Source organism: Aotus nancymaae, unplaced genomic scaffold (genome assembly GCF_030222135.1).
Source record: "Aotus nancymaae isolate 86718 unplaced genomic scaffold, 86718_ANA_hifiasm-v0.15.2.pri h1tg000016l, whole genome shotgun sequence".
Taxonomy (NCBI): Eukaryota; Metazoa; Chordata; class Mammalia; order Primates; family Aotidae; genus Aotus; species Aotus nancymaae.
In genome coordinates this window covers 585,047-612,941 of record NW_026988428.1, presented here as the reverse complement: position 1 = coordinate 612,941, position 27,895 = coordinate 585,047, and the positions used below count along the sequence as shown (strand labels likewise).

The window sequence follows — 27,895 nt, the reverse complement described above, 5'->3', positions numbered from 1 at the left end:
GAGCTAGAAAGAGAGAAAGAGGAAAGAAAAGGAAGAAGCAGAGAAGGAATGAGGAGGAAAGAAGATAACCATAAAATATGAACTAAAGAAGAATTAGAGAGAAATCACAGTTTTGATGTTTACGAATTTTAAATTTGTGGCCTTTTAAATCTACTTAATGTGGCCAGGTGAGGTGGCTAACACCTGTAATATCCCAGCACCTTAGGAGACCGAGGCAAGCGGATCACCTGAAGTCAGAAGTTCAAGACCAGCCTGGCCAACATGGTGAAACCCCATCTCTACTAAAACTACAAAAATTAGTCAGGCATAGTGGCAGGCACTTATAATCCCAGCTACTTGAGAGGCTGAGGCAGGAAGAATTGCTTGAACCTGGGAGGCGGAGGTTGCAGTGAGCTGAGATGGTGCCACTGCACTCCAGCCTAGGACAGAGAAAGAGCCTGTCTCAAAAAAAAAAAAAATCAACTTCATGCATCTTTCCCTATTTCAATGGTTCATAGTCATTTAAGTTACAGCAGCTTAAGGGGGTTGCTTGAAAATAATCATATACTAAGGAAAGTGCATGCTTTCTTCAGAGAGCTCGTGTATGAAAAGTTCCTTTCCTGTGGAAAAAAAAGGAAATTAACTGTACTAGATCCCTAATAATAGCAGTACATTTATGAAGCTATTTTAGCAGCATAATAATTAAGTGAATCAGCAAACATGAAGGCTCACTTGTATTCCTTCTTAAAATTAAAAACTCCTTAATATATTTTAAACATGATTAAATTAAAATCAACACCTTATAAAAATAAAATAAAGGCCAAGTACAGTGACTCATGCCCATAATCCCAGCACTTTAAGGGGCCAAGGCGTGAGGACAACAGTTCGAGACCAGCCTGAGCAACATAATGGGACCCCTGTCTCTACAAAATAAAGACAAAAAATAAGACACTTAAAATCCTTTGAGGTTATGCTTTCCCTGAAGCATAATTATGGCAATTTGAGAAACCACCAGAGAATTGTTTATATTTACAAATTTTAGTTTCTTGTACCAGAAATGTTAATTCAAAGCTTCTGGATGGTGTTTCTGAAATTCCCTTAATTAATTTTTTTTTCATTTTAGAGAGATGCTGGGGTTACTATTAATCTCAAGAGCCAACTGGTGCAGATACTGAATTGTCCTTCCCTTTTGCTTTTCAAACTTCTTGTACGTCAAGGGTTGGCAAAATGTAAAGCCTGAAAAAAGGAAAAAAAGAAAAAAAAGTACCACTGGAAAAGCAAGTTAAAAAACCAATTGACCTGTACTTATCCAAACCAGTCTTCTGGTATGTTACCTATGCCTAGACTTTCTTTGTTCCACAATTTCTTTCAAAGGTGCTTTTACTTTAGTACAACATATATGATGTTACTTTACATACATTATTTGATCTCTAAAGTAACTAGAAGCAAGAGAAGCAAGAAACTAGTATCCCGGTTTCAAGAGAAATACATACAGAATTTAAGTGACATGGCCAATCAGTTAGAGGCATGTTCAAAACATGAACAAAGAATGCCAGAATTCTACAGCATTGCTTTTTCACACTGCTCTGTGAGCTGTCTTAGCATGTATAGTCAACCTATGCTGATCTATAGAGGAAGACATTTGAGCCTTCACACTCACCAAAGCAATTCTCAAAGTTTGAAATCCTGAAGGCCATTAGTATCAGGGAGTTTTGTTTGTTTGTTTGTTTGTTTGTTTGCATATCTTCACTATAATAACCTTCTAAACACACCTATAGAAATACCCTGGAATTACACTGCCTCTGAAAACTTAAGCTCCTATACTCAACTCTCTATTCAGAATCTACATCTTTCATATAATAATAATATCTTACCATGAATGCTTACCATATAGCAACCTTTTGCTATTTTTTCTCATTAAATCTCCAGTATCCTAAGCTGTAGGTATGTAGCTATTATTTTCAGCTATTGTTACCTTACACATAAAGAAATAAAAGCTTGTTCACATGGCTAGAAAGTAGCTGAGCTAGGATCTGAACCCAGGGTTGTCCATTCCTGGGGCTTGGTGTCTTCACCACTATTCTATGCTGCCTTTGGTTCTCTGTCAACTTTCTTTAATCTCAGAACATGAAACCTTAATGTGCCACTTTTAGCATTCTTCTAGCATTTCTTCTTTCTCATCCTGAGTCCAACACATATCTGAACACTTGAATCACTGCTTCATCAATATGTGTCCTTAATTCTCTTGCACACCTATCCTTCTGCAACACGCGATGAAGCAAAATCCCAGCTTTAATCAATGCTCTCATCTACTGTGTCCACTCCAATATTCAAGGAAATATAGTAATTCACCCTTATTCCCAGGGGCTACATTCCAACACCCCCAGTGGGTGCCTCCAACTGCAAGTGACAGCAAGCCCTATATGTACTATATTTTTCCCTATATATACATACCTATATTAAAGTTTATTAATTAGGCATCATAAGAGATTAACAGCAATAACCAATAAAACAGAGCAATTATAACAATATATTATAATAAAATTATGTGAGTGTGGACTCTCTTTCTTAAAATATCTTATTGCGCTGTACTCACTTATTTTCTAACTGTGGAAAGTGAAACCACAGATAAAAGGAGGATACTGTAAGTGCTAAAAAAAAAAATACTGTCCAATTGGTACTACTAAAATTTAGAATCTCCTGCTTTATGTGGTGTTCAGAATTACTCATCAATCCCTGTACTTGAACTTTCTCAACTCCCCCAGTCATCACCTAACCATCTATTTCAAACTATTCCCTTCTCATGTCATCCATTCAGAGCTCCCCCTGGAAACCCTCAGATAATATGGTCTTCTCCTACTTTACCAAGGAAAATGGATTCATTACTTAAGAGTATCCCTCAACTTCCTACCTAAATGTAGGCTACATATTTATTTACATACATAAATGTGTGCTACACATTTATTTACATCCATATACACTCACCTTTACCCTAAAATCCCTCCTCCTGTTCCAGGAAAACCCTTGATTCTATGCCCTCAAACTAATGACCTCCCGCCGCCTCCAGGGCCTGCCTCCACCAGCATCTCTTTTTTTCAGTATCCTCTTTCTTCTGATGCCTTCCTCTCAGCAGATCAGTATTCTAAAATCTCTCCCTTGACCTTGCACTGCCCTGGTTATTGTCCATTTCCTCTCTTCCACTTCTCATCATACATCCACTCTTCATTTCTCTACCCATTCCTTCCTTCTCATCTCACTGCAACCTGGATTTTGCCTCTCAGACGATTAAGACAGCTCTAATTGGCTGCACATATTCAGTGTCTATTCTGATCTTCAGACACAAGGAAACATCCATCCTAAATGTTATATTTCTTTGGCTCCATGGGCATGACTTTTTCCCATTCTGCTCCTAACATTTTTTTCTCTGTCTCACTTGTAGTTTCCTCTTTTCTCACCCCTTGACTACTGGTGTCACTTAAAGTTTTATCCTTGGACCTTTTACCTAGCACACTGTAAATGATCTCAATTTCCACCCACAGGCAGAGGTCTCTCTCTCTCTCTCTCTTCCCCTTCCCCTCACACTGTGTGTGTGTGTGTGTGTGTGTGTGTGTGTGTGTGTATCTCACATATGAAATAACATAGGCTGGGCGCAGTGGCTCATAACTGTAATCCCAGCACTTTGGGAGGCCAAGGTGGGCAGATCATGAAGTCAAGAGATCAAGACCATCCTGGCCAACATGTGATGATCTCGGATCACCACAATCTCCGCCTCCCAGGTTCAAGCAATTCTCCTGCCTCAGCCTCCCGAGTAGCTGGGACTACAGGCTCGCACCACCATGCCTGGCTAATTTTTGTATTTTTAGTAGAGATGGGGTTTCACTATGTTAGCCAGGCTGATCTCGAACTCCTGACATCGTGATCTGCCTGCCTGGGGCTCCCAAAGTGCTAGGATTACAGGCATGAGCCACTGTGCCTGGCCCCATGCTTATTTTAAATCAAAAGCCCCAGACTCCATCATCACCCTAAATATGTTCTTCTTCTCTATTTTTCGATTTGAATTGGTGGTAGTCACCCTGCCTGGAAACTTGAGATTCATATTTGGGTCACTTTTCTTTCTTTTTGTTTTTTTTTGGAAACAGGGTCTTGCTCTATCTTCTAGGCTGGAGTGCAGTGATGAGCTCTCGGCTCACTACAACCTCCACCTTCCAAGATCAAGTGATTCTCCTGCTTCAGCCACCTGAGTAGCTGGGATTACAAGCACCCCCCCACCACACCATGCTAATTTTTGTGTTTTTAGTAGAGACGGGGTTTCACCATATTGGCCAGGCTGGTTTCAAACTCCTGACCTCAACCGATCCCCCCCACCTCAGCCTCCCAAAGTGCTGGGATTACAGGCATGAGCCACCGGGTCTGGCCAAGTCACTTTTCTTCCTAACCAACAAGTGAAATCAACTGTTGCCAATTTTACCTCCTAAATATTTCTCAAATTGTTCCTTCCTCTTCATCCCTCATGCCTCTGCCATAGTGCAAGCCTACATAATTTCTCACTTGTGTTGTCATAGTAGTCTCCTAACCATGACTGCTTCCAGTCCCCCGCGTCAATCCATTCTCTACACTGCTGTCAGCATGCTTTATCTAAAATACACATCTGGTCATATCAGCTTCTTAAAAATAATTTTTAATGCCTTTCCAACTGCCTAGAGACTTCCTTGGTAGCTAAATGTGGCCCTTCATGAGATGATACCAATCAGTCTCTCTAGTTTCAATTTCTGTTACCTCCCTGGTTGCAGTTATTTATTTATTTTAATTTTTAATTTTTTTGTTTTTTGTTTTTTGTTTGTTTTCTGAGACAGAATCTCACTCTGTCATCCAGGTTGGAGTGCAGTGGCATGTTCAAGGCTCGCTGCAGCCTCGACCTATGGGGCTCAAGCGATCCTCCCACATCTGCCTCTCAAGCAGCTAGTATAACAGACATATGCCACTGTGCCTGGCTATATTTTTTTTATTGTCATTTTTGTTTCATTTTGCTTTGTCTCTTGCCTGACTGCTGTTTCTAGTGCTTACCTGTTTCTGCTCACACTGTTCTAATTCCTTAAACTCCTATTCTTTAAGACTCCTATTAGGCATTATCTCTTCTAAAGCTTTGATTCCCTCAGACTAGGTGGTCAGGTAATCCTCCTCCAAGCTTCCATCATCTCCTCTGGCTTGAACATCTCCCTGTCAGATTTTTATGATTCATTGATATGGCTCTCTCTGATTCAACTGTTTGACTGAATTTAGTCAAGAAATGTTTATTGAACATCTACTATGTGCTAGTCATTTTGAATGTTAGAATGTGAGCTTATAGCAAACAGGGGCATTCTCTTACACATCTTTGCATTTTGTGGTGCTTATACAAGTTCTGACACAACTGTAAATACTCAAAAAATGTTAAGTGAATAACTGAATGAATAGATGGACAGAAAATCCTGGCTGTCAGAAGCATTTTAAATCAATATTCATGAATTTCAAGTAATCAGGCCAGGCACAGTGGCTCATGCTTGTTATCCTAGCACTTTGGGAGGCTGAGGCAGGAGTATCACTTGAGGTCAGGAGTTCGAGACCAGCCTGGTCAACATGGGGAAACCCTGTCTTTCCCTAAAAATACAAAAATTAGCGGGGCATGGTGGCACTTGCCTGTATTCCCGGCTACTTGGGAGGCTGAAGCAGGAGAATCACTTGAACCCAGGAGGTGGAGGTTGCAGTGAGTGGAGATCACGCCATTGCACTTCAGCCTGGGCAACAGAGTGAGACTCTCTCTCTCAAAAAAAAAAAGAAAACAAAAGAAAATGAATTTCAAATAACCTATGGAGAAAAAAGCATATAATACAAAACATCAAGACAATCTAAAAATTTAAGTGGTTTACTGATATACTCTCACAGTTTTACTGAGTAAGAGATAAGCTTCAAGAAGAGATAAAATAGGTAAGCTATTTAGGGAAAAATACTGTCAGAAAACGCTTTACTTTCCAAGTGCTTATAGCACATAGCATTGTGCAAAAACATTTATATTCATAATCTCCCCTTAGTGTATTTGTTTTTATTTTTGTTTTTTTGAGATGGAGTCTCACTCTGTCACCCAGGCTGGAGTGCAGTGGCGCAATCTTGGCTCACTGCAACCTCTGCCTCCCGGGTTCAAGTGATTCTTCTGCCTCAGTCTCCCAAGTAGTTTGGATTACAGGCATGCACCACCACATCTGGCTAATTTTTGTATTTTTAGTAGAGACAGGGTTTTACCATGTTGGCCAGGCTGGTCTCGAAGTCCTCAGGTGATCTGCCCATATCATCCTTGCACAATGCTGGGATTACAGGCCTGAGCCACTGGGCCCTGCCTAGCATATATTGTTGAATAGAAATAAAGAGTAAAATGCTGACAATCCATCCGTTTTCCTCAAAAGTCAAAAGTAATGAAAAGTTGAATGTGAAAGCTAATGCAGTAATGGCAGTCAATTAATGTTTGTTTTGAAATTAGCCAGATAAGAATAAATTAATCCAAAAGATTCTAACTACTAGTTTCAGAATACTTCATTCGTATCATTGTTTAATTACATCATATAGACAGGATGCATGTGGCAACATACTTGTTGCCATATACTCTGTATTCAAAGAAGGGAATGAGATAAAATGGCATCTATTAGCTGAGAAATTCCAAGTAATTCAAGCAAGTACACTTATACCCTCCTCTGTAAATGTTCTTTTCAACAATTAATAATGCCTTTGAAACATTTCCCCCCCTTCCACAACCCTTGAAACTTTTTTTTAAAGAAGGTCACGTGTCTTTCTAGTTTACCAGGTTACATAACCTCTCTAAGCTTCAGTTACCTCCCCTATAAAATGAAATAATATTAATATGCCTACATACAGTAGATTATTGTGAAAATTAAATAATTTCATAAATCTATGTTAATCTTCACCACAGTGTCTGACACATAGTAGGGTTCAATATATGTGTCAGCTAATATCATATTAATTCAGATATATTAATCATAATTAATTATAACCAGCATTATATATTAATAGAATAATATCCTATTAATCATATAAATATTAAATATTTAACTACACAATGAGATAGATATTATCATTCCCATTCGGTAGTTGAGGAAACTGAGGCAAAAAGGGGTTAAATGCCTTGTCCAGACAATTTGGTGCTGGCACTCACAGATATATCTATTAGGCTATCTTGTTTTCTGTGTGACAGTCTTAATAAATTTGGATTAAAAATATTTTATAGTTTTCAACAATTTTATGTTAAAGAATGAGACCAATTGCCTAGAGACACTGAGTGAAAAGAATCATGGAGTCTATCCAACTGGGGGTCAGGCTGCCCTTCTATAAAATTTGATCCTTTCCCTAGAAAAGAAGGGGGCAAGGGAGAGAGGATGAAAACAAGAAAAAGAATCTGAGAGAGTCAGAAAAAGACACCACAGAGAGCTCAGGAGCAAAGAAACAGGCACGTGGGTGATAATTGAAGGGGAGGTGAGAATTGGGAGCAGCAGTGAGAGACACAAGGTTCTTGCCTTCTTAGTAGAAAAGATAAATAAACAAAGGGTTTCTAAAAAGAACTAGAGAAGAACTTGCCCTGGAGATACTAAAAATAATAATAATAACCTTACTGTAACCACTTTTTACAACATTTGATATATATTTATTACATATTCATCTTTGATGCCTTCCCAACTCATTTGGCCACAACAGTCACTTAAGGATAAAGGAGAAACAAGCTGGAATCCATATCTGATGTGGCATCTGCATCTTCTCCATGTAGAAGCTTCTTAAGTTTCTTACTAACCAGATCCAATAAAGTAACTGGTGTCTACACAAAAACAGGTATTTTCAAATATTTAATATGATTTTTTTCTAGCCAGGATTTCAACATAGAAAGAAAAAAAATCTCAGTATTTTTGACCAATGAGTGGAGGGAAAGGATTGTAGATGAGTGGAAAGGGTGGGTGGCAAAAGGCCTCTGAATTATGAATTCTTGAAAATTTTTTAGCACTTTTAAAATCTTATTTTCTGCTTTCATGTATGTACTATATTTAAAATTAGGCTAACCCATCATTAGGGAAATGTTCTCCTATAACAATAAAAATTATTTGTACTTCAATTACAGCATTTATTTAAATAACCTCACATTGTAATTACATAGTCCTTATGTAAATAGTAGCTCTAAAATACATTAAAATTATTCTCTTAAAATAGAAAAATAGGCCAGGTGTGGTGGCTGATACCTGTAATCCCAGCACTTTGGGATGCTAAACAGGAGGATCACTTGAGTCCAGAAGTTTCAGACCAGTCTGGGCAACAGAGCAAGATCCTGTCCCTAATAACAGCATCAAAAACCTCCAAACCAACAAAATAGGTCTATATTCCTTTTCCAATTTGGTTATACCAAAGGTAATCCCAGGCTACTACACATATCTGGAGAATAATCCCTTGACTAATACTGTTGCAGAGGGCATGCCCTATCCCTACCAATCCCGAAGCTCACTTCTAGATAGCTCCTTCATCCGGCTCACCAGCTACCTTTTCATTAGCTTCTATTTGTCCTGCCACTTTCCAGCCATGATGCTGTCCCCATTAATTCAATCTGTCATTCAATAAAAATTGAGCAAGTGATTTCTATGTGCCAGGTACTGTCATAGGTGATGAATGAGTAGATCAAGTTCCCAAATTTATGGGAAGTTACATTCTTGTAGGAAAGAAAGACAATTTAACAAAAAAGTTGGCAAATACATATAATTTCAGGTATGATAAGCACCACTATGAAAACAAAAAGCAGGGTAAGAGGCTAAGAGTGAAAGCAGTGGCCAAAGGTAGACAGCAAAGGGAAAGCCCTGTAACAGGAACAAGCATGGCATGTTCGAGAGCCCCTATCATAAATATCCCCACCTCAGCCTCCCTGAAATACACTAGCCTCTAACCTCTAGAAACCAACCACCAGGGACCTTCTCCCTGCTTCCTGATTCCCATACCCCTACTTCCTCCAGCCCATGTCAAATTCCTTTTCTCCCTTTGTGGTCTGCTACAAAATTTGAACTAGTATGTTTCTTTTCTTTTCTTTTCTTTTTTTGAGATGGAGTTTCACGCTGTCGCCCAGGCTGGATTGCAGTGGCGCAATCTTTGTTCACTGCAACCTCCACTTCCCAGGTTCAAGCGATTCTCCTGCCTCAGCCTCCCAAGTAGCTGGAATTACAGGTGCCTGCCAGCAAGCCCAGCTACTTTTTGTATTTTCAGCAGAGACAGTGTTTCGCCATGTTTGCCAGGCTAGTCTCAAAATCCTGACCTCCAGTGATCCACCTGCCTCAGCCTCCCAAAATGCTGGGATTACAGGCATGAGCCATAGCACCCTGCCTGAAGCAGTATGTTTCTTTATGACACTGCTAGTTTTGACATGAAGGGGGAGATAGGAAGATGAAAAAACAATCCTTCCTAATGTCTGTACCATGTGTAGGAAAGAGGCAGATTCATTTATGTAGAGGAGAGGATAGAGTGAGAAAGAAGAAAGCAGAGAGGCTGAGTAGTATGGAAGAGGAGAGAAGAGAGGAAGTGTTCTTTCTAAATTGCTAGCTGAAATCTGGGACCCATTTTAGCAGGTAAACTACATATGAGAAAAACTACATATAAGAATTTTAGTTTAGTGACTGTCACATTAAACATTTATATAACATGAATTCAAAATTCATAAATGAAACATATTTTAATGTTTAACATTAATGGGAACTGCCTCTATTGTATATACTTAGTACCATCTTTTTCTTGTAAATAATGGAAAAAAAAGTTCAGTTAAGGTCGACAGAACTATTACAAAATTTGGATCAATATGTTTCATTATGACATAAGACAAAAATTTGTTTTTAAATAAAATGGGATCTTGCAATGTTGCCCAGGCTAGTTGCAAACTCCTGGGCTCAAGTCATTCCACCTCAGCCTCCAGAGTAGCTGGGGTTAAAGGCATGTGTGTCACTGTGCCCACCCAGACACATTTTTAAGCCAGAAAACAGAAGAAAGAAAATTCTTTATAGAGGTTTTGAAGAAATAACACCTTTAAAAGTATTCATACTATTGTCCGGCACTGAAATATAATAGTGAGGCTAAAAATTTTTCAAAAACATTTCAAAATATAGTAAGAATATGACCATGTTTTACTAATGTTACTGCTACTCCTGGGTGTTTTGTTTTGTTTTGAGACAGGGTCTCTGACTCTATCACCCAGGCTGGAGTGCAATGGTGTGATCACAGCTCACTGCAGCCTCAACCTCAAAGACTCAATTGAACCTCTCACCTCAGCCTTCCTAGTAGCTGGGACCACAGTTGTGTGCCACAATGCCTGGCTAATATATATATATGAAATATATATATAATACATATATATTGAATTATATATATATACTATATATATATATACTATATATAGTATAGACGGGGTTTTGCTATGTTGCCCAGGCTAGTCTCCAACTCCTAGGCTCAAGTGATCCACCCACATCACCCTTCCAAAGTGCTGGGATTACAAGCGTGAGCCACTGTTCCCAGCTAACAAAATAGTTTTAAGTCTTTTTCCTATTCTTTCGTGGGTGTGGGGAGTCAGCATTTCCTTAAACTTTGCACATTATACTTAGTAAATGATTTACTAAGTGAATGATTTGCTTTTTTGCTTGACACAAATAGGTTAGTAATAAATGTGCCCAGGCAAAATGCCAGAGATACCTCAAAGAGCTCAGAGCGATACTCCAGTAGAAACCAGACAAGCTGTTCTGCCTGCACTTTTCATAATGATTTGGTTTGCAAAACTGATTTGGCAAGAGTTTTCAGGACCACTGTTTTGTTATCATACTGTAAACAGAAAGGTTAACATTAGCATAAACGGTTTTTAAAGAAAAAAATAGCAAAAAGATGGTAAAACTTACTGCAAAAATTTTCCCGTTTTTGCAACTTGTAGGCATTGGGCTGTGATGACATAGCCATAAAAGTAAGTAGCCGTTGTAATTCTTCTCTAATGTTCGGTGACAACAATCTTAGATACAGTTATGTATTGCTTCAAGTGCTTCTGCTTTTTTCTCATTTTCTGTTACATGGGTTACAAAGAAAACAAAGCATGGGATAAAAAATGGAGAGTATAGTAAGTATTTACTTAGTAGTCAATTAAAATGCTACAATGTTGTATTGGTTTACAAATTCTTTTCTATACTTAAAAATTTTTTATTATGGAATATTATAAACACATAGGAAATTATCTATATAATTCTATGTAATATCCAATGTAACTACATCCAGAATTATCAAACAGTATTTTGTTTTTAACCTGAAATTATATGGCCACTTACATAGCTAAAAAATGACATATTATGTCACTCAATTTTTATTTTGCTAAAGGTCAGCAAATTAATAACTCAGAAGTTAGTATTTCTAGGTACCTCAGTTCTTAAATCCTTGTACTATATCATATTTCTTAGAATGTCCCTGTGATGTCCCTGTGATGTACTGCCTTAGCTTTATGCCCTATACTATATTAGTTACATTTGATAATACAATTTAAAAGGTAGGCAATAGTAGTGATGTGAAAAAAAAAAAGACTCCTTGAAGTACCTTAACATCATAGAAGAAAAATATTAAAATGTAATACTCATATAGTATACACAATTTTCTACTTCAACTTGTATTTTTAAAAATGTTTCATTACACCGAAAATTAAAGTATAAACATCTGTCTTACCTAAAAGTTCAATAATTCCTGAATGAATATCAAGATACTCATCAGTTAATAGGCACTCTCTCTCTTGTGTATAGTATTTTGCTATGACATCAAAGAGTATCTTCTTCTGAATGTTCAATCTTGTCTCTTCATTTCTGTTTTGCATTAACTGCTGACTAGCTGTAACCATCAACTGGTTAGGGAAATACTCCAAGCATTCAATTGCTGCAATAAGCCAGTTATCAATCCTGGAGGGAAAATGCAAACCAAAATAAATCAATGGTTAACATTTCCATTTAACTACATGCACTGTCAGATAAAACATGATACAATCTGGCTAATTTAAGCTAGATAAATCTAAAGAATAAATTATTTTTTGAGAGAAGCATTCCAATACATTTCACTGGATGAGTGAAGGACTATATGAGAACGGCTGTATTCCTTACTGAACACCACCACACACCTTTATGGATCTTTATTTTCACGAAGTTAAAATAATTTTTAGTGAAAACTTTATTATTTATTTATAATTTTATTAGTAGTTCTCTTCCCTTTTCCTGCTCCAATGAGATGCATATGGTTCTATTATTATTTGAAAATAAGATACCAAATATTTCCCCAACCTAGATGTAGTTTTTACTTCACCACATATTGTCTTACCTTTCTTATTTGCCCACCCCAGTAAGATAAGAAATTTAAGGTCCTGTCACTACCCCGCCGTCCAGTGACTCCTTCGGAAGGCCTTTATTTCTCCGTTTTCCATATCTGCTGCCCTCCCAACCCCTAGGTTTTGCCAAGAGAGATTAGTATTTATTATAATTTCCCTTAATAGTATATCCCCTTTTTTTGATTTTTTTTTTCCCTGAGACCAGGTCTTGTTCTGTTGCCCAGGCTGGAGTAGAGTGGCATGATCTTGGCTCACTACAACCTCTGCCTCCTAGGCTAAAAAGCAATCTTCTCACTTTAGCCCCCCAGGTAGCTGGGACTACAGGTGTGTACCATCATGCCTGGCTAATTTTTGTATTTTTTATAGAGACAGGGTTTTGCTATGGTTGCTCAGGCTGGTCTCAAACTTCTGGACTCAAGCGATCCACCAGCCTTGGGCTTCCGAAGTGCTAGGATTTTAGGTGTGGACCCCTATGCCTGGCCTGAATTCTTCACAATCCTCAAATATCTTTCCTGACTCATTCCTTCTGCCCTTCCTCCCTTCCTTCCTCCATCCCTCCCTCCCTCCCATCCTCCCTTCCTCCCTTCCTTCCTTAATATGAGACAGGTTCTCCCTATGTTACCCAGCTAGAGTGCGGTGACACAGTCATAGATCACTGTAACCTCCAGCTCCTGGGCTCAAGTGATCCTTTCTCCTCAACTTCTTGAGCAACTGGGACTACAGACATGTGCTGTCATGCCTAGCTAATTTTTAATTTTTTTTTTTTTTTAAGAGACAGGGTCTCACCATGTTTCCCATGCTTGTCTTGAATTCCTAGCCTAAAGCAATTTTCTCACCTTAGCATCCCAAATTGCTGGGATTACAGGCCCTTTGGCCCTTCTTTCCTTTTTTTTCCTTCTGACAGATGCCTAATATACATCTTGCCTAATATGTGTGATTCATTATCTTCTAGATCCTAGTATTGCAGATGAAAAGACTAATGACAGTTTGATTGCTTTTCTCTTACAGAAAACCTGCCCTTTCCGCCTCTTTTAAGGCAGACCAGCTGCTGTGAGTTTCCTGCAGAGGCACCTGCAGAAATCCTGTTTCTTTTTTGGTATCCCTATACTATCCCTGACTCAAGGGCAGGAAGACATCCCTTTGTTTGGGTCTTTCTTGGCCTATTGTGAATAAGAGAAATCTGCCATGTGCGAACAGGACCACAATTGACTAAGAGGGTCCAGAGGTCTCTGATCACTAACCTCTTCACAAGATCTGAAGTTTTCTGGTCCTTAGCCTTGGTGTCTAACCTTCTTGTTTGGCTTACATGGGAGGAAGCACTGTATCGGTTCTCTCTGCTGGAATCCCAACAGTACTTAAGGTCTAATACCTATAGTTTCCAGCAGCTGCTTTATTCAGAAGTGAGAAATAGCTTCGAGTTGGGAGTAAAAGGGAAAGGAGCCTCATTCAGGGTTCCCTGAATCTATTATCTACAAATTAGGCTGATTTTATGATAGGGCTAATCTCTTTGGATTATAATTTTTTCTTTCATGTATATCGTGTGGACTATGTATTCTTTTAGGGCAGGGAAAAATAAGCTGGTAGAAACTGGGATGGTTACATTGTTTAGGGTCATAAAATGGAAATGACAAAATTTTGGATGTGTAGGGAGAAGACGATTGACATATAAATGAATTCATATGAACCAAACCACTCTGACTTCCAATGATCTTCTTATAGGTCATGACCAATGGCTTTCTTTGTTAGATCAAATGAGGAGTTATAGTGATAATTTATAAAAGAGAGATGGTATCAGCTTATGATATGAATATTTTCTCACATCTTAAAATACCAAGGGCAAATATGTGAAAAAACTGTTTAATTATAAGTTATTTGACAATAAAAATGGTCAGTCACTTGGGTAGACATAAGCTTGGAGTAAGTTCTCTGTCTAGGCAAGTGTTAGTGATAACAAGATTTTCCTCTTTGTTTAATTGAAGATTTTGTGTTTTAACTGGAGGCTTCAAAACATTTTCCAAGAATGGAAGGTGAATCAATTGAAGAATACATAATAATGTTTGTTTTTTCCAAACATCTTTATAACTTAAAAAGGAAAGTAATGCAATGATCAAGATTGGTAAGTAAAACATACACATTCAATCAATATTATAAAATCTTTCTATTTCTAAATAATACAAAAGCAAAATTATGCCGGGCGAGGTGGCTCAGGCCTGTAATCTCAGAACTTTGAAAGGCTGAGGTGGGTGGGTCACCTGAGGTCAGGAGTTTGAGACCAGCCTGGCCAACATGGTAAAACCCCATCTTTACTAAAAATACAAAAATTAGTTGGGTGTGGTGGCACACGCCTGTAATCCCACCTACTCAGGAGGCTGGGGCAGGGGAATCACTTGAACCTGGGAGGCGGAGGTTGCAGTAAGCTGAGATCGCCCCACTGAACTCCAGCCTGGGCAACACAGCAAGACTCCATCTCAAAAAAAAAAAAAAAAAGCAAAACAAGTTCAGTAGTGATATGATGGGTTAATTTAATGCTTAGATAATTTCCATTTGTTATATTATAATTTTTCAAGATTAATCTTAAACATCAGAGTTATGAGCCATATTAATTTTATTTTCTGTTATGCTGATTATAAAGATATGTTATCTATCTCTTAAGACCAACATTAGGTTAATTCCAAATATAAAAATTACTAGTCATGCTTATAACTTCTATTACACATCTAAGAGAATATGAGATTACTAATTATTTATCTATTTATAGCACCACAGACCATTGTAGTTCATTGTTTTTAAACTAAAATACAGTATTAGGTTAATTTTATCTTGAGTTTCCAGTCATTCCTGTTACATTTTTCATCACCCTAACCATCAGATCATAATTAATGTTTTGTTTTTCCTTTATTTTTATTATTAATTTATTTATTTGAGACAGAGTCTCACTCTGCCCAGGCTGAAGTGCAGTGGCGCAATCTCAGTTCACTGCAATGTCCACCTCCCCTGCTGAAGTGATTCTCCTGCCTCAGCCTCTTGAGTAGCTCTTGTAGCTAGTAGCTACAAGCATGCACCACCACGCTGGACTAATTTTTGTATTTTTAGTAGAGATGGGGGTTTCACCAAATTGGCCAGGGTGGTCTCGAACTCCTGACCTCAAGTGATCTGCCAGCCTTGGCCTCCCAAAGTGCTGGGATTACAGGTGTGAGTCACCGCACCTGGTCTGTTTTTATTTTGTAAGACTAGTCAAGTGAAGCAGTGGGACTGGAGAAGGAACAAAGAAGTCTGTAACTGGCTGTGATCAATTAGTTGTAAACACCATTGCACTCTGACCAGCCTTGTTTTCCTTTAATTTAACAGAATTACAAAAGCAACAGTTATAAGTCTCTTGCAGAGCTCCCAAGCCAGTGGCCTGTGAACTAAATTTGGCCCAGAGCCATGATTTGCTTGGTTATAAAGTACTCTGAAGAAAATTAACGTATAAAAATAAGAGATTTCATGTGAAATTCTAAAATTGACAGATAGATAGATAGATAAATAGATAGGCAGACAGACAGACAGACAGAGAGATAGGCTCTTATTCTGTCATCCAGGCTGAAGTGCCATAACATGATCATAGCTCACTGCAGCCTCAAACTCCTGTTCTAAGTGCCAGGGACATAAAGGTAATCAAAACAAGCAAATATAAAACAAAAACAGGATGCCACACAAAAGGAAATTCTGAGAACTTAAAAGTGCTTTTAGGAAAAAGTAAAAAAAGGAAAAGTGCTTTTAGGTATAAATAAGAAAATTGGAGGATAAATTTGAAGATACTTCCTAGTAGGTAAAACAAACCAAAAAAAAAAAAAAAACAAAAACAAAATTATGAACAATAAGAGAGAAAAATATACATAAATTAGAGAACTAGTTAAGAAGGTCCAGTATCTGAATAAGAGATTGGAATTAGAACAGAGTTAGGGAAAAATGGGGAAAATCTCCAATGAAATTTAAAAAAAAATTATAGATTGCAACAGCCCAGTAAGTGAAACTAAATTTACCTCAAAGCATATTACTTTGGAATTTCAGAAAGCAGCTAGGCGCAGTAGCTCACGCCTGTAATCCCAGTACTTTGGGAGGTCAAGGTGGGCAGATCACCTGAGGTTAGGAGTTCGAGACCAGTCTGAGCAACATGGAGGAACTCTATCTTTACTAAAAATACAAAAATTAGCTAGCATAGTGGTGCATGCCTGTTAGTCCCAGCTACTAAGGAAGCTGAGGCAGGAGAATTGCTTGAACTTGGGAGGTGGAGGTTGCAGTGAGCTGAGAACACGCCACTGCACTCCAGTCTGGGCAACAAGAATTAAACTCCCCGTCTCAAAAAAAAAAACAAAAAAAAAACGGAATTTCAGAAAGCATGGGACAATGAGAAGACTCTAAGTTTCAGAATAGAGATGGGGAACAAATCAGACACATAGTATCATTAATCAGAAAGGCTTTAGTCTTTTTTTTCTTCATATCATAGCCAACTGCAACGCTTTTGTCTTTGCAACACCAACACGAGAAGCTAGAAGGCAATGGGGAAATACCTTTAAAATTATTTGAGAAATTATTTCCAGCCTAGAATTCTGTCAATCAAATAAGAGGCTAGAATAAAGAAAATTTCAGAAATACAAACAAAAAAAATTTTCTCAGACCAGGTGTGGTGGTTCATGCCTGTAATCCCAGCACTTTGGGAGATTGTGGTGGACAGACTGCTTGAGGCCAAGAGTTTGAGACCAGCCTGGCCAACATGGTGAAACCCTGTCTCTACTAAAAATATACAAATTAGCCGAGTGTGTTGGTGTGTGCCTGTAATCCCAGCTACTCGGGAGGCTGAGACATGAGAATTGCTTGAACCCAGGAGGCGGAGGTTATAGTGAGCCGAGATCACGCCATTGCACTCCAGTCTAGGCAACAGAGAAAAATTCTGTCTGAAAAAAAAAATATATATATCTATATATATATCTATATATATATATCTATATATATATATATCTCCCATGTACCCTTTCTCAGGAAACTACTAGAAAATGTGTGCCACTAAAATGAGCAGTAAACAAGAAAAGGCACAGAAGACAGGACATAGGAGATCCGACATAAGAGAGAGGCAAAGGTAATCCCCATGATCATGGTGAAGGGAGATCCCAGGATGACAACCATGCACCAAGCATAGAGGGCAGTCAGCCCATGATTGAGACCTTAGAAATCTTGTGAAGGGGATTTCTCTAAGAAGATGAAATTGATAAAATACCTGATACACCTGAGCATCCCAGCAGGTGATTTGGACAAGTGTTGGAGCGTTTGTAGGTGAAAATGTGTATGACTGCAAAAAACTAAGCAAAACAAACAACAAAAATGTATTTGCTCTAAAGAAAACAAAATGTTGTAAAGGAAAAGGAATAATATACATTTTTGGTTTTAGCAACAGATGGTTTATTATATATCTCGACTCTAAAAAGCGCTTATGGCCAAAATAATGTAAACATGCCGTATTGCTCTAATCAAAGTAATCTAATTATATTAAAAGATAAGGGCATGAGGAAGTATTTGTAAGATAGATGCAAGGAGGGAAAGATACATAAATCCCCATTTTCCCTTTTAGAAAATTAATGGATGTGCCTAAAGCTGAAAAATCATAAAGTAACTATATAGGCATGCTATTTATAGATATTAGCTGTAAATGGCTGTGTCTGGGGAGGAGGGAATGAAAGGGTAGGGAACTGCTATTTTTTTTGTAACAAAACTGGTACAACTATTTAAAAGGTTACATTATGTGCCTGTATAATGTAAAAAAAAAAAAAAGCAAGTTTACCCTTCACTTTACAGGCTACTGTGAGATCGTGGATAATAAATACAAAATGCATAACAAACTGCTTAGCACAGAGAAAGGTCCAATACAAGTCGAAATTATTATTATTACCTATAATTTTTTTTTTTTGAGATGGAGTTTCGCTCTTGTTGCCTAGGCTGGAGTGCAATGGTGCAGTCTCCGCTTACCACAAACTCTGCTTCTGGGGTTCAAGCAATTCTTGTGCTTCAGCCTCCCAAGTAGCTGGGATTACAGGCATACACCACAACATCTGGCTAATTTTTTTATTTTTAGTAGAGATGGGGTTTCATCATATTGGCCAGGCTGGTCTTGAACTCTGGACCTCAGGTGATCCACCTGCCTTGGCCTCCCGAAGTGCTGGGATTACAAGTGTGAGCCACTGCGCCCTGACCTTTACTGATAAATTATATCCACTTTTAGTTAGGAATTTCTAGCGGTACCTCATAACCTCAAGGAAAAATAATGGGAGAAGTTATTTTTTCATTTGTAATAAAAAAAAACTGTACTTTTGGGGGACCCTTCTGCTTGTCCTCTAAATATCAGTCTTCCTCAGAGTTCTTTTATGCCCAGGCACGGTGTAAGAGAACTCATCTCTACTAATAATACAAAAAAAAAGTTAGCTGTGCATGGTGGCACATGCCTGTAGTCCCAGCTGCTTGGGAGGCTGAGGCACAAGAATCGCTTGAACCAGAGAGGGGGAGGTTGCAATAAGCTGAGATCACACCACTGCACTTCCGCCTGGGTGACAGAGTGAAACTGTGTCTCAATGGCCAGCCGCAGTGGCTCATGCCTGTAATCCCAGCACTTTGGGAGGCCAAGGCAGGTGGATCACTTGAGTCAAGAGTCCAAGACCAGCCTGACCAACATGGTGAAAACCCGTGTCTTCTAAAATACAAAAATTAGCCGGGTGTGGTGATGAGCGCCTGTAGTCCCAGCTACTCAGGAGGCTGAGGCAGAAGAATCGCTTGAAACTGGGAGGCCGAGGTTGCAGCAAGCTGAGATTGAGCCACTGCACTCCAGCCTGGACAACAAGCAAGACTCTGTCTCAATAAATAAATAAATAAATAAATAAATAAATAAATAAAAGAGTTTTCTTTTAGTTCCTCTTCTCATTCTACACCCTTTTTTTGGGCACCCTGTATTTCCCTTAACATGCCAATGTTAACTATTGTTGATAAATCATACTCCTCCACTGTGCAAGTCATGGCTAGTCTTTTTTTTTTTTGTTTGTTTCTTTGGAAAGAATATGATGGAACTGAAGAACAGTAATATGTGAAAACACATTTAATAAAATGACACAATGCCTCTGCTACAGGTTCCAAGCTCAGTATTTTATAAAGGATGATTATTCCTGAGAAGCAGGAAACTGCAGAATTTCTTAAAAAGTAAAAGTAGAGAATCAGATGGACTTTTTTTTTTTAGAAAGGAAAAAAGAAAAAGGAAGAAAGAGAGAAAGAAAAAAAAAGAATGAAGGAGAGGAAGAAAAAGGAAGAGAAAGAAGGAGAGAGAACGGGAGTATTGCTTTATTGCCCAGGCTAGAATGCAGTCTAAAAATGGGTATTGAAAACCTCTTTTATGCCAATAATTGTGGTTAACAATGGAGACAGGAAGGAATAAGGGAAGAAAATAACAAACAAGCAGCCAACCAATATTTCATTTAAACCTATGAAATGCTATGCAATTACTGAGGAGTGATTTACTTCCAATTATGTAGTCACTTTTGGAATAGGTGTGATGTGGTACTGATAAGAATGTATGTTTTGTGTATTTGAAGTGGAGAGCTCTATAAATGTTTATTAAGTTTACTTGTTCCGGGTCTGAGTTCAAGTCCTGGATATCCTTGTTAATTTTCTGTCTTGTTGATCTGTCTAATATTGGCAATGTGATGTTACAGTCTCCCTGTATTATTGTGTGGGAGTCTAAGTCTCTTTATATGTCATTAAGAACTTGTCTTATATATCTGGGTGCTCCTGTATTGGGTGCGTATATATTTAGGATTGTTAGCTCTTCTTGTTGCATTGATCCTTTTACCATTATGTAATGTCCTTCTTTGCCTCTTTTGATCTTTGTTGCTTTAAAGTCTATTTTATCAGAGGCGAGAATTGCAACTCCTGCTTTTTACTTATTTATTTATTTTTGCTCTCCGTTTGGTTGGTAAATCTTCCTCCATCCCTTTGTTTTGAGTCTTTGTGTATTGTTGCATGTAAGATGAGTCTGGATGCAGCATACCGATGGGTTTTGGCTTTTTATCCAGTTTGCCTGTCTGTATCTTTTGATTGGGGGATGTAGTCAATTTAAATTTAGGATTAATAATAATATATGTGAGTTTAATACTGCCATTTGATGCTAGCTGGCTGTTTTGCCCATTAGTTGATGTAAATTCTTCATTATGTTGATGCTCTTTACTTTTTGATATATTTTTGTAAAGGCTGATACTGGTTGTTCCTTTATATGTGTAGTGCTTCTTTCAGAAGCTCTTGTAAAGCAGGCCTGGTGGTGGTGAAATCTCTAAGGACTTGCTTGTTTGCAAAAGATTTTATTTTTCCTTCACTTGTGAAGCTTAGTTTGGCTGGATATGAAATTCTGGGTTGAAAGTTCTTTTCTTTAAGGATGTTGAATATTGGCCCCCACTCTTTTCTGGCTTGTAGGGTTTCTGCTGAGAGATCTGCTGTAAGTCTGATAGGCTTCCCTTTGTGGGTAACCTGACCTTTCTCTCTGGCTGCCCTTAGTATTTTCTCCTTCATTTCAACCCTAATGAATCTGACGATTATGTGCCTTGGGGTTGGTCTTCTTGAGGACTATCTTTGTGGTGTTCTCTGTAGCACCTGAAGTTGAATATCGTCCTGCCTTACTAGGTTGGGAAAGTGTTCCTGAATAATATCCTGAAGAGTATTTTCCAACTTGGATTCATTCTCTTCGTCACATTCAGGTACACCTATTAAACGTAGATTAGGTCTTTTTACATAGTCCCATATTTCTTGGAGACTTTGCTCATTCCTTTTTATCCTTTTTTCTCTAATCTTGTGTTCTCGATTTATTTCATTAAGTTGGTCTTCAACCTCTGATATCCCTTCTTCTGCTTGATCAATTCAACTGTTAAAACTTGTGCATACTTCGCCAAGTTCTTGTGTTGTTTTTCAGCTCCATTAATTCACTTATATTCCTCTCTAAATTGTCTATTCTCGTTAGCATTTCGTCAAACCTTTTTTCAAAGTTCTTAGTTTCTTTGCATTGAGTTAGAACAACTTCTTTTAATTCACAGAAGTTTCTTATCATCCACCTTCTGAAGCCTACTTCTGCTAATGGAATGCACTTGTTCTCCATCAGGCCTTGTTCTGTTGCTGATGAGGAACTGTGATCCCCTGTAGAGGGAGAGGTGTTCTGATTTTGGGCATTCTCTGCCTTTTTAGGCTGGTTTCTTCCCTTCATTATAAATTTATCCATCTGTCATCTTTGTAATTACCGACTTTCTAATTAGGTCTCTGAGTGGACGTCCATCTTGTTGATTCCCAGCGCTGAAATCTGAGCAATCCACTGCGCCGGCCAAAACAGTGGTGTTAAGATTGATGGTGCTTTTCTGCCTGGAATCTCCAGTCTGGCTCCCTTCTTGAGTCCGTCCTTCAATCAGCTGAATAGGCGACTCTACCTTCTTGGAGCTCCAAACATTGGACAAAAGGGGACCCAGTCCTGCTTACTCTGCACCAAGAACCGCCACACCAAGGCACCGGCAAAACTGCCGCGCCGGCCACAAGAGTCGCACTGGTGACCCGTGGGGCTCCTCCGCTGGGAATCTTCTGGTCCGTGAGCAACAAAAATTCATCTGAAAGTGTGGCATCCTCTCGTTCTCTGCGCTTTCACTGGGAGCTACAATCCCAAGCTGCTACTGATCAGCCATCTTGGATCTCTCTCCCAGCTAGTCTTGCTTCTGTCATGGTTTGACCAAATGGAGTAAAGGGCCATTAATGAATTTTGTATATATCTCTCCTAACTGCCCTGGCTATGGGGCTCTTTTTTCTGCCATTAGTGGCATTTTAAGGAGAAAAACACAAGCAGAGGAAGTAAAATAGTAAAGAGGAGTGGTGCAACAGGTAGTCAAGCTAGTTTGTTCTGAGAAAGGGAAGGAGCAGGAAGATGTTTGGGAGGAGTTTATACAGTGGACAAAGGATACACTCATAAGAAGATGGTCTTACAGTACAAATACTAAGGACTGTGGTGAGTCTGTATGTTTTCTCTTGTGGTATAGACTATATCACCTCCAGTTAATCTGGTCAGGGTCATTGTAAAAAATGAATTAAGTGTTACTAGATGTATATTGCCTCACCTGCCATATCTGATGTAATTGCTGTTCAGAAGGAAACTCTTACAGGGAAGAGAAGCAGGGAGTCAACACACTTATACACTACCTAAATCACCTTTAAAACGTCAGTTCTTAGAAACAGCAAAAATATTAGTGGTTGCCTGGGGTTAGAGAGAAGGGAGGAATGAGTAGACGAAGCACAGAGAATATTTAGGGCAGTGAAACTATTCTTTATGTTACTATAATGGCAGATATATCTCATCAAAAATTCATATAAACACATAGAATGTACAACACCAAGACTGAGCCTTAATTTAAACTACGGGCTTTGGGTGATAATGTATTAATGTAGATGCATTGATTATAACAAATGTACTACTTGGGAGCAGGATGTTGATAATGGGGAAGGTTGTGTGTGAGTGGAGACAAGGGGTATGTGGGAACTGTACTTTCTGCTCTATTTTGCTGTGCACTTGAAATTGCTAGCAAGAACCTATTTTTTAAAAGTTAGCTCTTCCTTACAAGTAATGAAAATAAATTACCCTCTTTTGAAAGCCGGAGAAAAGGTTTCTGAACTGTGATATTTGGAAATAAAGCTGGATTCCCATCTATTGTATGAATAAGTCCCTCAGTTCTTTCCTCACCAATCTCTTGTGCTAGATGATTTGAAATCATTTCATATTCTGGTCTGTTAAAAAATAATACATGACTCTTTTCATTATATACAAGACCAAAATTTCAAATACACATTTAAATTAATGTATTAAAATTTATTCATACATTCTCTATTTCCACAAAGGATTTCAGGCAACTTACAATAAAAGATGCAAATAATTCATTTAATAGACTAACACCAAAAGAGGATAAATTAGAATTCTAAATAAAGAAAAAAAGCACATGTGCTACTTCTAAGGTTAACATAGTTGCTATCATGGAATAGAAAATTTTTGCTCTGAGTTTCCAGAAAACCTTGGCTTTTAGTACATTGGCTAAGTCATTTTTCAAAATTAGAAAGCATATCAATTCCTTAGAAAACATAGTTTTTTCTGGTATAAGTTCTGAAAAATTTATTTGATAATGTCTTCAACAACTAAGCAAAACAGAAAACAAAAACGTATTTGCTCTAAGGAAAACAAAATGTTGTAAAGGAAAAGGAATAATATATATTTTTGGTTACAGCAGCAGATGCTGCTATATTGGAAACAGTAAAAACTACTGAGCTATGAATCACATGCCATAAAATTCACCTTTTTTTTTTTTTGAGACAGATTCTGTGTCACCTAGCTGGAGTGCAGTGGCACGATCTTGGCTAACTGCAACCTCTGCCTCCCAGGTTCAAATGATTCTCATGCCTCACTCAGTCTCTTGAGTAGCTAGGACTACAGGTGCCTGCCACCACACCCTGCTAACTCCTGTATTTTTAGTAGAAACGGGGTTTTGCTATATTGGCCAGGCTGGTCTCAAACTCCTGATCTCAAGTGATCTGTTTGCCTCACCTCAGCGTGGGCCACCCTGCCTGGCCAAAATTCACCCTTTTAAAGTGTATAACTCAGTGTTTTCTAGTTCATTCACAAAGTTATGCAGCCATCACTATCATCTAATTCCAGACTATTGCATCATTCCAGTTTTAGAGGAAATGCATAAATGGATTAATTTTTACATGGATATTTCTTTTATTGGTTTCTGAAAAAAACAAAATAAGCATTTGAGTTTAGTTCAATATACTTCTTCTAGGGTATAAAGAAACTATATATATTACAGTATCTTAGATAACACTAACCTTAAAGGTTCTTTTGCTTTTATTTCATCAGTGAACTCATTCTCAGCATCCTTTTGTCTTTTGCAATGATCATAAGATGATTTATTGCCTAGAAATCTGTAGAGACTATTGTTGGAATCTTCAAATTCCAATTCCTTTTCATTTTTGAAAAGCTTCTTCATTCCTACTAATTCAAATACTTTGTGATTCATTAAAACTTGGCAAAGATGAACTCCTTTAAGACGAGAGATGTCATTGCTACTTAGGCACATGTTTTGCATAAGATGACTTAAGACCACATCCACAGCATCAGAACCAGTAAAACAGTCTTTGTATGTTCTTAAATGATGCCTCCTTCTTTTTATTTCCACTTGGGCCTGAAGAGAGTGAATAATACCTTCCCATAGCTGAGTAGCTTGAAAAGGACCAGAGCATCCTGAAAAAAATTAAATATACATTTCTAACAAATTCAGATCATACAAAAATATGCGAATTTTTCAGTTTTGACAATCTTTAGCTTGTTGAAGGCATATCTGCCGCTAATAGCCTTCTTACATGTCATCTTGCATCTTACATAAACTATAGTATATTTACTAAGTTGTACCATGTTGGTCTGCCAAAAAACACAGTAAACCTAGGAACTTGCTTTACTGATGTGAAATATATTATTATGTGAACTTATATACCCTTATTACATGGTTAACTACTAGCTATACTTAATCTTCAAGAATGTTATTTTAGGGCACATTTAAAAGGAATGCAAATACATTTGAGTATTGATTATTACAGAGTTGTGGCTTCACCAAGCTCTTTGCCTTTTCTTTTTCTTTTTGTCCTTTTGAACAATGGTAAGCTCTTCATTAGGGAGATCATGGCAAGGAACCGAATAAACTAATAATTTTTTTTTATTATTTAAACCAGCTGTTTAAAAAGTTCGCTGAGGCCAGGCACAGTGGCTCACGCCTGTCATTCCAGCACTTTGGGAGGCCAAGGGGGGCGCGGATCACCTGAGGTGAGGAGTTCAAGCCCAGTCTGGCCAACATGGAGAGACCTCGCCTCTACTAAAAATAAAAAAATTAGCTGAGTATGGTGGTGCGTGCCTGTAATCCTAGTTACTCAGGAGGCTGAGGCAGGAGAATCTCTTGAACCCGGGAGGTGGAGGTTGTGGTGAGCAGAAATCGTGCCACTGCACTCCCGCCTTGGTGACAGAGCAAGACTAAGTCTCAAAAAAAAAAAAAAAATTGCTGAAAGATGAAACAGAGGGTCACATCCCTACTTGAATACTTGAATATAACCCAATTATCTAAATTATAAAGCAAAACTACCAAATACTGTAGACACTGGACTCTAAAATATGCTTTCACTGTTGCTCTCGATTAAGGGGTTTAGATAAAGATGTGCCTTATCTTATATGGACATATTGCATAATGAAAAAAAAGTGTGCCTTATCACATGCTGAATAATTTACTCTCCAAAAAAGAGAAAAAAATTAAATATGGGCACAAAAAAAGAAAAAAATCGCTGAGAAATAATGAAAACCTAAAAACAATAAAAATGTCCATTACTGGCCAGGTTCAGTGGCTCATGCCTGTAATCCCAGCACTTTGGGAGGCTGAAGCAGGACGACTGCCTGAGCTCAGGACTTCCAGACCAGCTTGGGAAACACAGGGAGACTCTATAAAAAATACAAAAAATTAGCAGGGCACGGTGGTGTGCACCTGTAGTCCAGCTGCTCAGGAGGCTGAGGTGGGAGGATCACAAGCTAGGGAGGTCGAGGCTGCAGTAAGCTGTGACTGTGCCACTGCACTCTAGTCTGGGCAACAAAGTGAGATCCTGTCTCAATTAAAAACAAAAACAGCTGGCTAGGTGCAGTGGCTCATGCCTGTAATACCAGCACTTTGGGAGGCCAAGGCAAATGGATCACCTGAGGTCAGGCGTTCAAGACCAGGCTGGCCAACATGGTGAAACCCTGTCTCTACTAAAAATAAAAATAAAAAAATTGAGCTGGTGTGGTGGCATGCACATGTGATCCCAGCTACTTGGGAAGCTGAGGCAGGAGAATTGCTTGAACCCTGGAGGTGGAGGTTGCAAGTGAGCTGAGTGAGACTTCATCTCAAACAAACAAACAAACAAACAAAAAACCCAGTCTATTACCTGGAAAAAAAAGAAAACAGTTAAATAAACCATGGTGTACCCTTACTATAGAATAGTTGGCAGCCATTAAAAAGAATGAAGTAGAGCTATGTTTACAGTGTGCAAGGAGCTCATTAAGTAGGGAAAAAGAAAAACCAAAAACAAAAAGTTTTTAAAAATGAGTCGAGCAGAACAACTTGTACATTATTATCTTACTTAGGTAAGGTAAACATGAATTCCCAACCAACATACAAATGTATGTAAATAAATAGAAAGATTTGGAAGAATATACTTCAAACGACTAAACTTGGGAAAGTAGGATTGTAATGTGGCTGATGAAGGAGGATGTTCATTTTTTAATATATGTTTTTTTTCATTTGAGACCAGTCATGTTAACATTATTTTTTATTCTGTGTTTCTGAATTGTTATAATGGGCACATATAAATTCATTGTTTAATTAATTGGAGACAGTAAAAACTACTGATATAGAATTTACATGCCATAAAATTCACCCTTTTAAAGTGTACAATTCAGTATTTTCTAGTACATTCACGAAGTTGTGCAGCCATCACTATTATCTAATTTCAGACCATTGCATCATTCCACAAAGAAATGTATAATTCCTAGTTACTCTTCATTGCTCCCTACCCCAGTAAATTTTTTTTTTTTTTTGAGATGGAGTCTTGCTCTGTTGCCCAGGCTGGAGTGCAGTGACGCCATCTCAGCTCACTGCAACCTCTGCCACCCGTGTTCAAGTGTTCAAGCGATTCTCCTGCGTCAGCCTCTGGAGTAGCTGGGATTACACGTGCGCACCACCATGCCCGGCTAATTTTTGTATATTTAGTAGAGACGGGGGTTTCACCGTGTTGGTCAGGGTGGTCTCGAACTCCCGACCTTGTGATCCGCCCGCCTTGGCCTCCCAAAGTGCTGGGATTACAGGCGTGAGCCACCGCGCCCGGCCTATAAAATTTTAATTAAAAAATTTAAAGAATGATAAGGGAATAACCTGGAACATCTAGAATGTTGTTTCCAGATTTGCAGGGCGGAAGTGGGTAGAATCCAAGAATTTAAGCTGTCTTCTCCGCCTATGCATACATAACTGCAAAAAGTATGCCCAACTTTACATAAGTATGATGTTTACGATAAAATTACAGAAATAAAAATTCATCACCCCCAAATTCCTTCTGTAATAGAAGTTACCCGTCTAATCACTCCAGAAATCTTATCCCCAGACGTTGTGGACAGAGCAGAGACTGAGGAGGGGAGGCCAGAGAGTGATGGGCAGAGGTGGACAGGAGGGTACGCGACGGGGTCGGTGGAAGATAGAGAGGTGGAGCCTGGATGTTTTCCATGGAGAGTCTACCGCTCTAACCTTCATTAAACAAGTAGGCTAGATTAAAGAAATAACTCTTCTAGCTTAAGGAACTTGCCCTCTAGTACTTTAACCCCTTGCTGCTCTAAGTGTAGCCTATGGACCAGCAGCATTGGTGCCA

General features: G+C 38.5%; 1 protein-coding gene across 1 annotated transcript; it reads right to left on the bottom strand.

Moving 5' to 3' along the window:
- Positions 1-1,689: 1,689 nt before the first annotated feature.
- On the bottom strand, positions 1,690-23,184 carry DEPDC4 (DEP domain containing 4). The gene is given in 8 exon segments (XM_064376826.1): positions 1,690-1,945; positions 7,751-7,834; positions 10,726-10,855; positions 10,943-11,049; positions 11,052-11,083; positions 11,731-11,957; positions 14,273-14,450; positions 23,052-23,184. Coding segments are annotated over 8 exon segments (924 nt in total). The 3' UTR covers positions 1,690-1,912.
- Positions 23,185-27,895: the final 4,711 nt, after the last annotated feature.